Source organism: Schistocerca gregaria, chromosome 2 (genome assembly GCF_023897955.1).
Source record: "Schistocerca gregaria isolate iqSchGreg1 chromosome 2, iqSchGreg1.2, whole genome shotgun sequence".
Classification (NCBI taxonomy): Eukaryota; Metazoa; Arthropoda; class Insecta; order Orthoptera; family Acrididae; genus Schistocerca; species Schistocerca gregaria.
This window is the reverse complement of record NC_064921.1, coordinates 279,227,933-279,244,694: the sequence shown is the minus strand read 5'-3', so window position 1 is coordinate 279,244,694 and position 16,762 is coordinate 279,227,933. Positions and strand designations below refer to the sequence as shown.

The following is a 16,762-nucleotide window of genomic DNA, read 5'->3' as shown; positions in this document are numbered from 1 at the left end:
TGCGTATGGAGCACGCTGTACCAGAGCAAAAATATTTAACCAATATAGAAAAGATGAACAGTTCCAGGAAAAACACAAAAAAATTGTGTATGTAAGTCAGCTGCATTTCAGTCAACAGTTCACATGAGACCAAACATGTGAAGCAAAGATCAAATACGTTTTTCTCTTCAACAAACCGCAATTTACTACGATGAAGAAATAATATATACCACAAATTTTGCTCCTTGACTTTAAATTTCGATAAGAAGAGTCTGCTACTGAACAATGTCAACCTCCATAACTCAAGGTTTTAATAATGGTCGCACAATTTTTTTTGTGAAAGCTCAATAAAAGTCGGACTGTTCGTAAAGAGTCCTACTCAAGCAGTCTTCTATTAAATCGGCGGTAATCACTGCCACGCTTTCCAACTTTCTGTTCAGATCTCCTGAAGTTTCTCATTTTGCTTAAATCATTCATAACGCATTTGTAATATACATCTCTGTTGACCTCGTTTCCAATAGTAGATTGTAACAAACAACTTGAAAGAGAAAAAGCTGCAATTTTTTGTGTTTACGCATTTGTTCTAAACTATTGCACAATGTAATTGACAAGAAATGTAGTCACCTAGCACAAAAGGCGTCTCAGTTGATGGGAAGTATCTGTTGTGATGGAACTTGCAACAAGCATAAAACAGCGCCACGACCGGGAACGTATTAATTAGAAATCTCTATAAGAGCAAACTAGTTATAGTTTTCGTATCGAACAATAACACCTTTTCTTTTACATCAAAATAAATATATTGTGTTTTTTGATTGTGAACTCTATACTTAAAACACAGCAAAAAGGGGAAGACCAGTGAGGTGCAATCTTTACTCGCTGTAAGGAAAAATGCAGGCAAGAGAAACCCACTTTTTATCATAACACTAATTTCGTCAAAAATTGCAAAGCAGGCTTAATCTTGTGACTAAATATCCAAGGTTGATTGCCACGGCTACACTTCAGAGACTAACGCAGCCGAACAGTGAAATAATAAAAGCGCCTACAGAATTCTCTGTTACATATCAATCTGTAAAATGATGAAACATACAAAATAGTCAAACCGTATACCTGATCTTCTGCGCCATACATCGTTAAAATTTTTCCTTGCCTGTTGCAAATGTATCTGTTGTGAATGTGTTATTATCCGCTGTGGATGTGTTATTTTGTGCCGTCTGAATATGTCATTTGGACTGCATCGTAAGAGATAGTAACCGATGAACACCAACAATTAAAGAAATACCAAAGTGTGTTGTTATCTTCCTTGCTGAATTAACACCAAGGCAAAAGTATGTGGATGTTCTGAAAACACTTCCGAGCTGAAATTTATAAAGCGCCTGACGATGTCATAGCAAGAGTGAGACAGGTTACTCTTTCCTTCAAGAAGTAGTAAGACCACGTATTTCATTAGCTCCGATGAACAGACACACTGAATAAACGCATAAAATATTTATATCTTCTCGGACGGGCCAAGAAAGGTCCAGGTGCCGATTCAGGTTCCTTACTCTTTCCTCAAGCAGTTTTTTCTGCGCTGCTTCATTGTACTCATTCCTTGTTTAATACAATACTTTTTTTATTAAACTATTCTTCGTCAGTTGTTACTTCGGCTTTTGATATTATTTTTTCTAAGACTTTTGCTATTTCGAAGATCCAAAGTCTTGTTGACTTTTTATGCCATAATTTCTTAGAAATCTTTTTCGCTAATGCGCTGTCTTTCATTTGACATAAATGTTCAAAAAATAGATGTCTTATTTTTCTCATTACCTCAGAAATGTTTTCTGTGTTTAGATAAATTTTATTCTACTTCATAATTTCCAATGTTCCATTTTTTTCGGGGGCCTAATATTTTTCTAGTGATTCGCCTCACTGGTCTTTCTAGTATTTCTGATTTGTGTAAATTGTGTTTTAATCCTAGACATAGGCTTGCATATAGACGTTCTGGCATCACTATTGTGTTGTAGTGCCTTATTCTTGCATTTTCAAACTAACCTCTTTTTATTGTAAAGATCTTTCGTTATGCCGTATGTCCTTCCCATTTTAGAGAAGATTTTCCCAAACCACTTTCTTGGATTATCGCCCCAAGGTATTTAATATAGACCAGTGCCCGTTTTCAGAATGTCGACGAATTTTTAATGTTTTTATAAACTGTGTTTTTTCTCTGCAGAAATTCTTAAACCGGTCATACTGGCTATTACTTCTAAAAGTTTCACTTGTACTACAGCAGATTTTACATTTACAGAAAGAATAGCAATTGGCATATACGAGACACTATTCCAGTATTTTTGATTCCTCTTTCCAACCTTATTGACGAAATTATGCATGCATTCCGTTTTATATTCCTAATTCTCACTGTCTTTTGCCAGAACACAATCCAAAAGAATTGGACATAGACTGTCACCTTGCGGCACACCTGTGTTTATTTCGAGATATTTCACTTTATATTATAATTAATTTAGCATTGGAGGGCAGCGTGGAGGGTAAAAATCGTAGAGGGAGACCAAGAGATGAATACACTATGCAGATTCATAAGGATGTAGGTTGCAGTAGGTACTGGGAGATGAAGAAGCTTGCACAGAATAGAGTAGCATGGAGAGCTGCATCAAACCAGTCTCAGGACTGAAGACAACAACAACAACATTATAATTGTGGCTGTAAGTGTTTCACGAATTGAATTGGCTATCTAGACAAGTTGTCAGACTGTTGTATCTATAGTTCTCTGTCAAAGGAATCAAAGGCCTTTTTGAACGCAACGAACACTACCACAACATCTTTTGGATTCCGTGATTAGTGGCGCTCGATTAACCTCAGATTAAATGTGTGGTCAGAACATGATCTGCCCTTCGCAAGATCACCTTGAAATTTACATAAATGACAGTCAGCGTTGTTTAGTAAAATCTGGGAAAATACTTAATATGCGACTGGTAGCAAAGAAATTTCTCTGTATTATTTACAGTCTTGTTTATTGTTTTTTTTTTATGTAACGGATGCTGCCTTGCACTATCCTACGATTTTTTCTGCTTTCCAGATTTTGCAAACAATATTTTTACCTATTTTTGATGGTAGAGACCATTTCAAAAGCTGCACTATAATGGAGACTTCTCTATTACCTTCATTGTTTCTTCAGGTTTTAATTACTTCTTCAATTTCGTTATCAGTCGGTGGTAAATCTACTTTTAGATTTTCATTGGCATTTGAGACGTCAATCTTATAGACTGATCAATTAACAAGCTAATTAAAATATTTTGCAAATATTTCCGAATCTAAATGTTGCTTATTTGTTTTCTAAATGACGAACGATGTGCAAATTACTATGGAAAATTATAGAATTTAGGTAGGTCCTGATAACAACTACTAAATATCGTGGTTACAAAATATTTTTGGGAATACCACTGGGTAGAATCAGAGCGCCGTCTCGTGCTGGGCGTGAGCTGTACGGTCAATGTCAACCCCATGTAAACACTACACTATACAGACTCTACGTTTTCTTCGGTTCATATGCTCTATCTTCTTAACACTCGTAAATTGCCATGAGCTTATAGTTCTGTTGCTGTCCGCTGGACAGATGGATTATGTCACAAGACGGAATAAAAATTAGTGAAAAAAGTTTGTGACGTAGTTTAGATCGTCGTAGGACGGATAGCGCTCGATTTATTTACTTTAAGAAATACAGCAACCGGACGCTTCTTATGTCAAGACGCCTTTTAGATTTTTACCCATCTTCAGCTGGCGTAATACATTTATGTTTCAACAACACAACATTTTTGTGCTGTTTTGCAGTAACTGCTGTGAGCAAAATAATAATTCTTTTAAAAAAATGGTTCAAATGGCTCTGAGCACTATGGGACTCAACTGCTGAGATCATTAGTCCCCTGGAACTTAGAACTACTTAAACCTAACTAACCTAAGGACATCACATACATCCATGCCCGAGGCAGGATTCGAACCCGCGACCGTAGCGGTCGTGCGGTTCCAGACTGTAGCGCCTAGAACCGCTCGGCCACACCAGCCGGCAATAATAATTGTTTTAGCTGCAACATTTGCCGAGCTGTATATTTACGTTTAATTAATATTAGGTGCACTTACTTTTATTCTAAAAGATTTACCGCTTTTTTGTCTTTATTTTCATATTACACACTCTTTCAGCTTCACCGATGCAGTGGAGCATTCATCTTGAAAACCGCCTTACGCGTTTGTTTACATCGGGAATCACATCTGTACTAAAGTTAGAATTTTTCTTTTACGTTATAAAAACACTTATAAGTGAGGTATGTTTACAAACTTCTGACATTATAAATTATACATAGCTCTGTAAGACTGCAAAAATCAGTGATTTCGAATTCCTTGCTAGACATACAAAGTGCGTACGGTAACGGCTAACGCTATTTTGTAGCTATATAACTTTTTAGACTAATGATATAGGAACGATTATGTTGACAATTAACTTCAATGGTTATCTAACTAGTGGAGTAGTGACAAGAATTAACGGATTAGTGCAAGAGTAATACGTCTTATTTTACATATGAAATGTGGTTGTCTGTTGTATTTCTTCAAATAATTTTATCCTCGGCCATGGAGAGCAACCAAATCTGTCGCGGATAAATGAAAGCTGGATTTATTTATTTTCATTTCGGTCTGGATAGGGTATGTAAATAATTGTAGTGGATGCACACGTACGAGCTCCTTTCGGCACCGTTCTCTCTCGCAGCGAATGTAGTTCGCGGTAACAAATAGAGCGCTACTACCGGCCGTCTAGCTTTTATGCCGCTTCATGCTCGCTTGGACACACACACACACACACACACACACACACACACACACACACACACACCGAAACGCCGTTTGTTAAGGTCGATCAACTGGGCACGGCGACTGCAAGACGTCGCGAGGCGGTCCGGAGGGGCAGAAGGGATGAGGTGGGGGTGTGGACGGCGGGAGCAGGTTGACAGGAAAAGGGGCTGAGGGACACGGGCGTAAGGGGTGAGAGATGGGGAGGGGAGGGGGGCACGGTCTATCAGTCGGGCTAAGCGGCGCGCGGCAAGGAGAGCTCTGGTAATTTGCTGCCATCGTCTTGGCGTCTTGGTTTCTCTCACGGTCGCCCGCCGCCCCTCCAGCGCTCTCCCTCCCCTGGCCGGCCGCTGGCCCCCCCACCAGCGCGCCGTGTGTGGCGGCACTCCGCGAGCGCCACCCTCCCCGCTCCGTAGCCCCCCCACCCCTTCCGCGCCGCTCCATCCCCCTCTCACCACGTTCGCTCTTTCTCTCTCCCTCTCCCTCTCTCTTCCTCCCCCTCGCGAGCCGAGGCGCGCAGCCGCTCTCCCCCCACTCCCGGGCGCCGGTGCCGCGCGCGGCAACTGCACTCGCCTTCGAGTCGATTTACCGGCCACAGTAGATCTACTCCTCGCACAAACCCGAAACAAAACACATCTTCCACCTGTTCCCGGCGGACGGAGTCTGCCGCACTCCTTTCTCGCCGCCTCCGCCGTCCCTCGCGCCCAGGCAGTAGCGAGCGAGCCCTCGCCGCGGAGCGTCTTTCCCGTAACCGTGAGCAGCGGTGGACTCGCCCTCAGGAGCACGTGTGCTCCCCTCCGGGGCGGACAAACACGCCCAGCCAGACAGCCCGTCGGCCGGCGCATGTGCCTAAACTGTTTACGCTGCGCGCGCCGCAGTCAGCTGATCGTGACAGCTCGCCTCCTCCGCCGCCGCCGCTGCTGCCGCCTCCTCCGCAGAAGCAGCAGCAGCATCGTCCGCCAAGCAGACAACGCGGCTGCTACACGGCAGGTGCATCCCGCATAATTATCCGCCGAGTGCTACCCTCGTCGCAGGATTTTCCTGTTTTCTTGGACGCCCTTCCTTCCCGCTGCCGCTTCTCTTCTTTTCCTCGTTGCCTTCCCGCGCGCCACCCCGCTGCCCTTTTGTTATTTAAATAGCATCGGGAGCGAGCAAATGAAACTTGAGACAAGTGAAGGCCAGGGGTGGGATGCGTAAAGAATAAATAAAGTGAAGGACTGTGATTGGACACGCACACACTTTCAGTTCCCCCTCTCGCTCCGGCGCAAACTACGCGCGAGAGTCAGCGAAAACTCTCCCTCACAGTGGCAACTAGAGTTTTCCCCCTTTCTCGGACTTTGTGCGAGTGCAGTGATCTAAGAAAACAAAAAGGGGAAGTGAAGCGAGCACGACCCTAAGACGGCTCTCCTGTGTGCGCTCACAAGAAGGGTGGTTCCGTAATGAAAAGGATTAGAACATAGCCATCACCGGTCACCACACCACTAACTCTGTAACCAGGCTGAGGACAGTGACAACAACCGGCAGGCTTCGAATTCGAGACTCCTGCGTAGATCGTCGATTCCGTCACATCGTCAGGCTGCAACAGGAGGCCGATCCTTCGCCTGGAGGTCTCCGGATGGTAAGTACGCTGTCCACGCCGCCTTGTTCTGCTCGCCTTTCGCTGTGGGACAGGCCAACTGACCGGCCATCCGCTGGGCCTAAGATTTATCGGAGCGGCGGCATCCTTTGAGACCGGCGTAACGTGAGAACCTGCTGAAGCGCACCCACTAATTAACGATCAGCCACAGACTGCTGCCTACGAGCGCTTCGTTTTTTATTGGCGTCGTTCGCGGCAGAACGTTCCGTTCCGGCTCGTGATCCGCGTTCTGGACGTCTGAATCGTGTTCGAGCGATCGTATTGTATCGTCTGCCAGCGAGAGCGCCACAAAAGTCCTGTACACCGTAAAAAAAATGAAACTGTGACGCAAAGTCTGTAAATTAATTAGCGTGATACTTCCAATTTACTGCACGACATGCCTCCACCGTTTTAATAATATTTACTCTTTTCTTTCATTGACAATATATTTGAAATGACATTTCTGTCATCGGCCAGGATTACCTTTTATTAGCAGTTTGCCTATTATGTCATTGTCAAGCGGGGCCAAACATAAAAATTATGGCAGTTTCTCGGATGATTACTTGACGTGAATCATATGTTTGCGCGCCATATGCCGATGACTGGACAATTTAATAGCCTGTCCGCACTTTTGTCAATTGCCAGATGACAACGGCGTGACGGTAAAAATTCGCCGTTAGTGGGAAATAGACAATAATTACAGTTGAGGGCGCAATAATGTTATTTGAGAAATATTTACTCTACTCCTTTAAACAGGACAGTGTGTTACTATTCCTCATCGTGTATGTTCAATTATTTACTGAAACATTAACCGTGTAACGAAAGTAATATATATATATATATATATATATATATATATATATATATATATATATATATATAGAGAGAGAGAGAGAGAGAGAGAGAGAGAGACAGAGAGAGAGAGAGCAACAACATAGTTGCACATTGGCACCATTTCCTTCCTGTCGAAGGATGCCCCTACAGGGTAAGCAAGTTCAAGAATTATACCCTAAATTAGAAGTTCGTTAGTGCTACTCTCAGATGAGGAGACTGGCACAAGAGAGGAATTTGTGGCGGGACGCATCAAACTAGTCAGAAAACTGATGACCCACAAAAAAAAATAGGTTGGGAAATTTGTTCAACTGAACGCTACCTCCGGTTCCATTCCTTTGACGGCTCATCCTATAATATTTGTTCCCGGAAGAGCTGCTTTCCGGACTAAAAACAGCGGCTTTCTTCAGCGTCGTTTGTGTTCCTGATGCACATATTAAGATATTCAAATACAAATCGCAGCAGTAACAGAACAAAATATAAAATGCTTCTGAAGATTCAGAACGAACGAACACTTCGACAAACGATTATAGTGCCTCAAAAGCTACATAAGCTAAAGCAGGAGCCGAGCGCACAGAATGTTTTCAGATTCTCTTTACGCGTGTATGAATTCATGGAAAGATTCGCTGTATTTCTTAGCGCCCTAGTTTTCTGTTAACGTCCAGTCGTCATTATTAATAAGGGAAGTGCCGAATGTACATTTCGGGATCTTTTATTGCGAAGGTAGAGTACGCGGAAATAGCGATGTTATGTCCGTGCCCGTTCAGCAAATAATGCGACAGTGTGTTAAGTACCACCTCGAGGACGCCTAGTAAATGTGGGCAACAGTGATACGAACGACAAGGCGGTGGCAGAGGCACTTTGCCGTGTGGGACAGCCAATGCGCGTGCCCGCCACGTGCGCCTCCCGCCATCTACAGGCCGCCCGCGTGGCGACCACGTTGTGGCTGCAGCCCCTCACCCTTGCCCGCAAATTCGGTCGGCAAGATAACCCAAAACTACTTTCTTCGTCTCGTTCAGGCCTAACTGTCTCGTCTAAAAACAGCAGCGACGAAATCCTGAGAAAATGATTCATTCTGATACGTATGACAGTGAAATTGGAAGTAAATTCGCACTCGTGGACTTGTGGTGACTTGTTGGTAGGCTACGTAATCCTGGGTGGCCAGCGTGCAAACACACGCCGCAAGCACCTGTTAGTCGTTTTATTTTGCAAGAATCGCTAGATATTCAGCTAAGTTGCGAAGAGTCTAAAAGATTGTCTCGATTTTCTGATCGTAATTAAGGTACAGCAGAACTATCTTAAGGATCCGTTTCATCAGATGATTGCAAAAATTGCTAGGAAATGAGGAAAGCTTATGGACAAAAGACACGTTCGCAGAAAGCTAACGGACAAATGACAGGTACGCATAATAGCTAACTGATGAATTCTCTTTTGACAGATAGCCTAGAATACTACATAATAGATGACAATTTATTGCCCTCTTCAGAAATTTAGAAGAAGAGATTGGCATAACACCCCTTAACTTCCAAAATTAAAAAATGAAGAAAGCTTCGCAAATGAGTAACACGTAGCCGCTGCTAAAGTTATGTTTTAGATATAACACTTATCATAAATATTCACTACCGCTCAGAAAAGCGCAAAGGCGAATTTCGACAATTGGGAATTTTTATGCAGGAATCCTTTTCATTATACGTGTCTTTACTTCTCTAGTATTAGCTATAGTTGCGAAATACCAAATAACAGTCCTTTTTTTCATGTCTTCGCTTCTCTAACTTCACTGAAACTATAACAGCGGTCGACCGTAAATTCGGTTACAAATTTCTGTGCCTGTTCAACGTTCAAATAGTTTTTACAACAACATTCACTGTTTGTATAAATGCTTTGGCTTCTAAAACTACGGAGAAAATAATTCTATAAACACAGAAACATTTGAAAAAAAAAAGAAACAAACAGGCAACTATAACCATGAATATTCGATTAGTTTTGCAACCGCCAGCGTGCAATAAAATTAACGCTACGCTAAGGTATCACACATTATAAAATCGATAAAACATCGTAAAATATTTTATCTACGCTCCTTTTATAGACAGTACTCACTAACAAGAGGTGCTGCGATTACGGAACACAAGTCTGATACTTAGGCCCAAAGAGAGATGCAAAGATGTTTTCTCTCGTCCATAATAACGTTGTTTTTAAGCAATTATCCCATAAAAATAGTAACTTAAGCGCTTTATGACCATGATAGCACGATCAAGATCAAAACAAAAAGCATGTTTGAGTAACTCCTCATTTATGAACAGCATCAATACTTGGATGAAAACATGTATTGTACTGGAATATTTAAGAATCTCTTAGCCTTGGGACGACTAATGTTACTAGCTACATGTCAGCGATGTGTAAATAATTTTTGTTTCCAAAGACTATCTACTGCTGTCAAAATAAAGTAGAAGTAGGCTGAATCATATTTGTGTGCAGCGAGCGCTTAATATTCTCCTGCACCCTTTCTTTTCACTGCATCTGTGTCATCGGAGTGCAATAATTAATTGCAAATACTGGAGAACCACGATATTTTTAAAAAGGAGAGGTATTTAGCAATACTGAAGTAGCTTCTGATCCCGAATGTGCATTCTCATTTCCTAGTTTTATAGAAGAGACTCGTTTTTTCATACACATATTGCAATAATGTTAGCGTTACAGTATCTGTTATACATTCCTTAATGGCAGTATAATCGAACATTAATTCGAGGGATCTAAAATATAATTGCAGGAATGTAACGTACCAGTAAGTGGCTTCTACTAGTTTGGTTCCGTAACATGTGTAAAACGTTTATATTTTCATGTGATATTTTTGTGTATTTGATGTGTCATACATACACAAAGCAAAACAAAGAACGATAACAGCTTAGCTGAAATCACTGGTCATGAAAGGATCAGCAATTTTGCATTTCAATTATCTACGTTTTAAAATACACAGTATACAAAGATTTAATAGTAGTTCATTTGATACGATGTACTTCTTTCTGTGAGAGCGCAACGTAATGTATTCAAAGTGTGTTTTTTGTTACTGAGCAAGTGTTACTATTACATTGGTTTTTATGTGTCGCATGCATCATCAAACTGAACCAATAGTCTCCAAAACAAATGATATGCTTGGGTCGGCAAAGATATAAAACATTTTGAACGCATGCTCAGTTCTTGCTTTCAAACAAAGTGAGTGGGATATGAAAATGTCTAATATCTATGTCGTGTACAAAACATTGACAACTACAGAATATTCCAAAAAAACGAGAAATTAAGTTACGCTAAAATATTAGTTCTGGATTTCGATAAATATTATCCACTGTTCTTGCGAATGAAGGAGACGGTTTTCAATCTTGGTACTTTACCGATGCGTAATTTTGATGTCATCTGTTTCGCACATACCAAACACTGGGAACGTTTATTAGTGAGGCATCTGACTTGCTATCTTCCTATGAGTTGTATACTAATAGCAAAATCGTTTTCTTTCGCTTGTGCGAAGCGCTTTTATTGTCCCCTTAAATAATGTACACGTTCATTTGGGACAACGAAATGTCACTGTTGTAACCTAAGATCTTAAATTACACGTTTTGAACACAACACCGCACGGGTGTGAAACGTGGATAGCAGGAAGACTGGGTAATACCAAACAGGAAATGTCTGGAATATGATGCTAGTGACGGGTGCAAGAAATTAAATAGACCGACGAAGGACGAACTGTTGAAATGTCACAGTACACGATTTTAAGCCGCCGCCACCGAGGACTGAATAATTTGCATACATAGCGCGTAGCAAAGAGGAAAAAATATAATCGGTATCAAATACTGGAATACTAAGAATGAGCTTATGTACACGCGATGACATTAGAACAGGGCGGAAAAAGTAGACCACGGCGTTATACCAGTGGAACACTGATTATTAGAGAGCACTGGTAACAATATCAATAATAATTACAGTAACATCGGAATAGTCGAATCAAGTGAAGATGTTTGTGGCTGAGTGGTTTCAGAATACTTTTGTAAAATTAAATCTAGAAATTACCAGTTTTGTCCCCCGGTGTTGCCGTCTACAGTATTTCGAACGTATGACAGCATCTGAACACGATTTTTTGAACTGAAAAATACCTTCCTATTATCATAATGACATAAACACTCTTCAATTGTCTCAGAGGGATCGACATCCTAAGCTAAATTTAAAAAAAAGGAAACACGCTTTTATTTCGTGGCTCTGAATTTCTGATCGACCGAAGAACGATTAGAAATGAGACACCAGTTTTGGCGAGAATTGGGAAATATGACAACGCTAATATTAACTCGGAGCAATTAATTAAAAATCAGTTTCAGCTATTTATCTGAATGACAGGTCGTAGATACAAATTAAGACAGTAAATACACCTCTCTGCTAGGCGACCTCTGCTTAGAAATATTTCTCCTAGAAGCTATAACATTAACGAAAGTGTCCCGTAGGACTAATACCAATTTTTTCAGTGATGTGGCAGTCTGCATTACTGGTGTTCTTAAAATAGTTTTCTTTAAAACTCCTTTGTGCCCACTGAATGCAGTGATGTCGACATTTATTTATTCATGTAAACTATGTGCTTTAAATTTCCTAACGTTTTGCTGGCGGCGGCACAAACGCTGTCAAAGACAATTGCGATGCAAAGAACGTTCCCAAACGTTAGCAACTTTGCGCTGTAGAAGCGGATGGAAACTGTGCTGACACACTGGTAACTTGTCATCCTATGTTGCGTTGAGGACAAAAATTAGAACGCTAACTTCAGCAGGCAAGGAGGATCGAAAGCCTGGATGTGATCCGCGTGCAGGATTAGCGACCGGTGGTCTGGTACACTAACCGTCTTGGGTACGCTTATGGGGAAGTTTCTCACACTCGTTGAGGCAAATCTCCATCTCAGTAACCTAACACACAAATAGATAAAACAACGAAACGTACAAGGTAGAAACTTCTCGAAGAGATGACCTATAACCATTGCTTCTTGCCTTGAAAGGTTGTGGGGACAAAAATGTCTTCCAGCTAACGAATCAAGTATATTCTGCAGTGTCCCAAAAAAGTCTCTCCATTAGTTCAACAATTTCTGCGTTAGTTGCCTTTTTATCATAAAGCAAAATAGTCAAGAAGCTTTTCGGCAGTACCCTGTCATCATCGGGAACCAAGACAAACTAGATTTATTAAAAAAAAAAAAAAAAAGGCTACCACTTGCCGATTTCAGTTCTTCCTCATTTGCTGTTTTCTTTTTGTCCATTATTTTCATATTTTCACTCTACCTATTTTGCTTATTTTCTTAAGCCAATTCACATCTATTCTCTTACCGCCTTTTCCATGCAGTCCTTCAAATTTTGATATCTTTTCTTTTGTGAAAATTGTTCTTTCTGCTGCTTCTAACTTCTCGGAAGCAGGTTGTTGTTAGTTTATTGTTCTCGAGACATTTGAAGATTTTTTTTATAATCCTATTGTCATTCATTCTGTATAATTACCCAAAACAGTGTGTCTTATTTGCCTTATTGTTTCCCGTTTAAAACTGCGTTAAATGTAACCCTCGTCCACATTTTTTGCTGCGTCCTTTATGTTCACTGTACCATTTAACAAGCAAAAATATTGCCATCCTTCAGCCGTCAATAAAATACGTGATCATGGTGATCTTCCCCGTTTTGCAAGAAGGAGAATGTGATTAGTTGACACGTGTATGATATTTTTGGAAGTAGCAGTGCAAAAAAATTAATGTTTTTATTTTGCATTTTGTTTAGTTATATTTCATAGATTGAGACTATTTTTAGGGTTGCAGCGCCATTTTCAAGCGTTCGTTCTTTTAATCAGTCCAGTTGTCAAGCTTGAATCTGGCATCGTCACCGGCCACTGTACCAGTCTCTCCTGGAGAGACGTAGTCTAATTTCACCAGCTGCGACATAGTCGCCAATACAAACAGTGAACCAGGTATTGTCATTTTTTTTTATTCCAGCCTTTGATCGTAATATAAAGTCGTTCGACGCTGACCGGTTTCGGTCAGTAATGACCATCTTCAGATCTGTTCTACACCATGTCTAATCTGATGAAGCCGTAATGGCATCGTCAAAATGTATAAGTATACTCAGCAATGGCCGATTTTACGCCATATTTTAGTGCTACGTGACGATGCTTTTCTGAGTGTATTTATATGTTTTGACGATGCCATTACGGCTTTATCACATTGGGTCATGATGTAGAAAAGATCTGAAGATGGTCATTACTGAGTGAAAACGATCATCGTCGAAGGACTTTATATTGTGCTCAAAAACTGGAATAAAAAAGACATTTATTAGTCTAATTGGAGACAGTGATGATGACCCCTGGCTCCCGCTTGACAAGACTGATCGCTTCAAATTACAAGAATGATCCCTCCAAATTGAGACCACAATCCTGAAAGGAGCAAAGAGTAAAATAAAAACAATGCAGTGTATCTGTGGATCTGCAGATAAAAAAATATTCCAGAACAATAAAGTATTTCTCTTTTAATCGTAATATATAAGGAAACTTAACATTAAGCGAATTTTCTGTGATGAAAATATTAAATAGGAAACGATTCTTAATGACATGAAAAACTAGTTTTATTTTGTCACGAAGAGGCTTTCGACTTCTTTGGCTATCGTCAAGTGACATTTGAACGTCGCAAACACAGATAAAATGACGTGCGACTTACACAGATATTACTCGCACGTACGTTAGAAAAGAATGCAAACTGGTGAAATATGGAAAGTTTATATAAGAGAGTAATACGTTTTCTTTTTCACACGGAAATAGTTACATTAACTATAGAAGGAAACAAGGGGAAAACGAAAAAAGGAAATGGGTAATTTACACCACTTATATACGCTGAGAGACAGGCACCATTCAGCACTTACAAGAACAGATGTACCATCCCACATACCGCCAACATTTCAGATAACTTCGCAACTACAGACTTGCATTTTATAACGCCAGCAGCATGTCCAAATTTTTATTCAACAGTTAAGAGAAACTGCAACCCTTCCCACAGACTGCTGTGTATAAAATCACATGCAAATACTGCGGAAAAATATATGCTGGTCAGCCAGAAACAGCTGTGGCAGTTAGGTTACCTGAAAACGAGAACCCCTTGACGTTAAGTAAGAAGGATTCAATCTTTGCCAATTATCTTTTAACAGGAGACCAATCATGTGACGTATAATGCTAAGTTTTGCACTCTACAAAAACTGACGTAAAGTAAATAAAAATAAAAAGGCAGAAAGATAACCCTGTTGGAAATACTGGGAATCAACAAACATATGAGACAGAATGCCAGCTTAGTATTCAATTTAAATAGCCAAACTCAATATCCTTCCCCGGCACCCTCCTCTGTTAAATTTTTAGTTAAAATGCCAGATTAAAAATTAAATGCATTTCTAGATAAAAGATTTTATTTCCCCTTTTTTTTCAATGTGGCCGTTTCTGCGTGACGTAAAGAATGTAAAACATTCCTATGTAAACACTCTACACATCAATTGTATCTTTGTATCTTCCGTATAAATATATCTGTAAGTCGCACGTCATTTTACTTGTGTTTGCAACAATCGCCTAAGCAGCCGAAAGCCGGTTCGAGACACATGTACTTTCCTTCGAGAGGGACTGCAATCAAGTAGAATTTTTTGTAAGAAATTTCCGCCATCTGACAGTTAATTGTTCACTTAGTTTACGCAGTCATTATTTCGGCTTAGAGCCATTGTCAGGTGAAACGTTAAAATATATGTAACCTGTCTGTCACAAATATGTCATTGTCGAAAACACTGTAAGACCAGAAATACGTTTCTCTACGATGACATGTCACATACAGGTCCGATATACCGTATTTCAACGCTTGAACATGCACTTGAGAAAGACTATAAGATGAAATCATGATTTTGTAAAACAAATGAAAATTAACAGTGAAATGGTGGAAATTTTTTTCAAATAGATACAGTTTCGCATAACGTTAGGAAGTGTTACCTATTTAATATTGTAATGTGGTATTCATAATCAGCGCTTGTTTGGCAATTTTGGTTAGTTTAAATCATTCGTAGTTGAGGTATAGAATTTGTAGCAGATGAAAAACAAATACAAGTTTTACAATACGAATTTTGTAAGCCGTTTGTATTATGGTAAACTCCGAAGATAGCCATTTTTTTAATAGTGATGGAAACTTGTTTACTCGGTGGAATACATGCGATAGTTAGTTTCACGTGCCATGGATCATTCCGCATGTAAATCGTGTATACATGTCGGGGGATTTTGAAGTCTAACATGCGCTGAAGCAAAATATTTGCCGTACCACTCGAAAATGACCCAAAAGCCAATGAAATTGTAAAAATAAATAATGTGTGTTTGAAATCTTATGGGACTTAACTGCTAAGGTCATCACTCCCTAAGCTTACGCACTACTTAACCTAAATTATCCTAAGGACAAACACTCACACCCATGCCCGAGGGAGGACTCGAACATCTGCCGGGATCAGCCGCACAGTCCATGACTGCAGGGCCCAAGACCGCTCGGCTAATCCCGCGCGGCGTAAAATAAATGATTTCCACAGTCAACAGCCCATATGATGTCAATTAAAAATTCTCCATGACTGTGAACCATGCGAAGTTAAATTATAAGAGTTTATAGAGCTATCAATTCCTACCCACCACCTTTTACACATTACGATACTAGAAATTCTTTTATAGAATAGAAAGAGTTGTCGAGGAGACACATCTCTGTCACTGAAAACGCAACAGTAGACCTATGTCAAGTAGACAGATAACGCCTGAGAATATGTGAGAAACTGCACTGAAACAATATTTCTTGAGATTAGAATGCAGGACCTCGAAGAGAACATTCCCAGCGCTCTGAGCGCAGAGCAGAGTCACAGACCCTCCCTGCCTTATTAGCATCCAGCGAAACGCGCTGCGACTGTTCCGTGCTATAGTCGGAGCCGCCGTTAAGCCTAGTTAGGAAGACGGCGTCCCGCTGTTGCGCGGGATCCTGCCACGGGCCTGTTACCCCGTTTATCGCACACGGCGACTACGGCGGCCACGCAGGAGGGCCCCGCGATGCGTGTGCGACGGCGGCGGCGGCGGCAGCTGGCGGCGGCGGCATCTGCGGAGCGTCACGATCTGCGAGCTACGTGACGGCCAGAGTTACGGCTGTCGGGCCGAGATGTCGGCTGCAGATTAGCCGTCCGCGGGCGGCCGCGGATAGGCCGAGGATCGCCGAGATACGCCGCCAGCGCATGACGGCCGTGGGAAGCCCGCTGCCGTAGACATCGGTGGCCCGGCCCCATATGAGCGCTCTCCTGAGGGCGGAGTCGGCCCTGCGCCACGTCGCCTAGCTGCGGACGCAGGAGTACACAACACAGCAGCGGCAGAAAACACGCAAGGAATCTGCAGGAAAAGGGAGCACCGTGCACGCCTCTGACTTGACACTGACAATCTCCGAAGATCATCTTACTTCTTCGGAAACTTCGTCCATAACAC

At 41.2% G+C, this 16,762-nt stretch overlaps 1 protein-coding gene across 1 annotated transcript in view; it reads left to right on the top strand.

The window, feature by feature from the left end:
- LOC126335749 (basic salivary proline-rich protein 4-like) overlaps positions 1 to 16,548 on the top strand; it is a 54,276-nt gene extending 37,728 nt beyond the window's left edge. The window contains exons 3-4 of the mRNA XM_049999206.1: positions 5,580 to 5,790; positions 16,328 to 16,548. Of these exons, the coding sequence (XP_049855163.1) occupies positions 5,580 to 5,790; positions 16,328 to 16,548 (432 nt within the window). The remainder of the gene's footprint in view (positions 1 to 5,579; positions 5,791 to 16,327) is intronic.
- Positions 16,549 to 16,762: the final 214 nt, after the last annotated feature.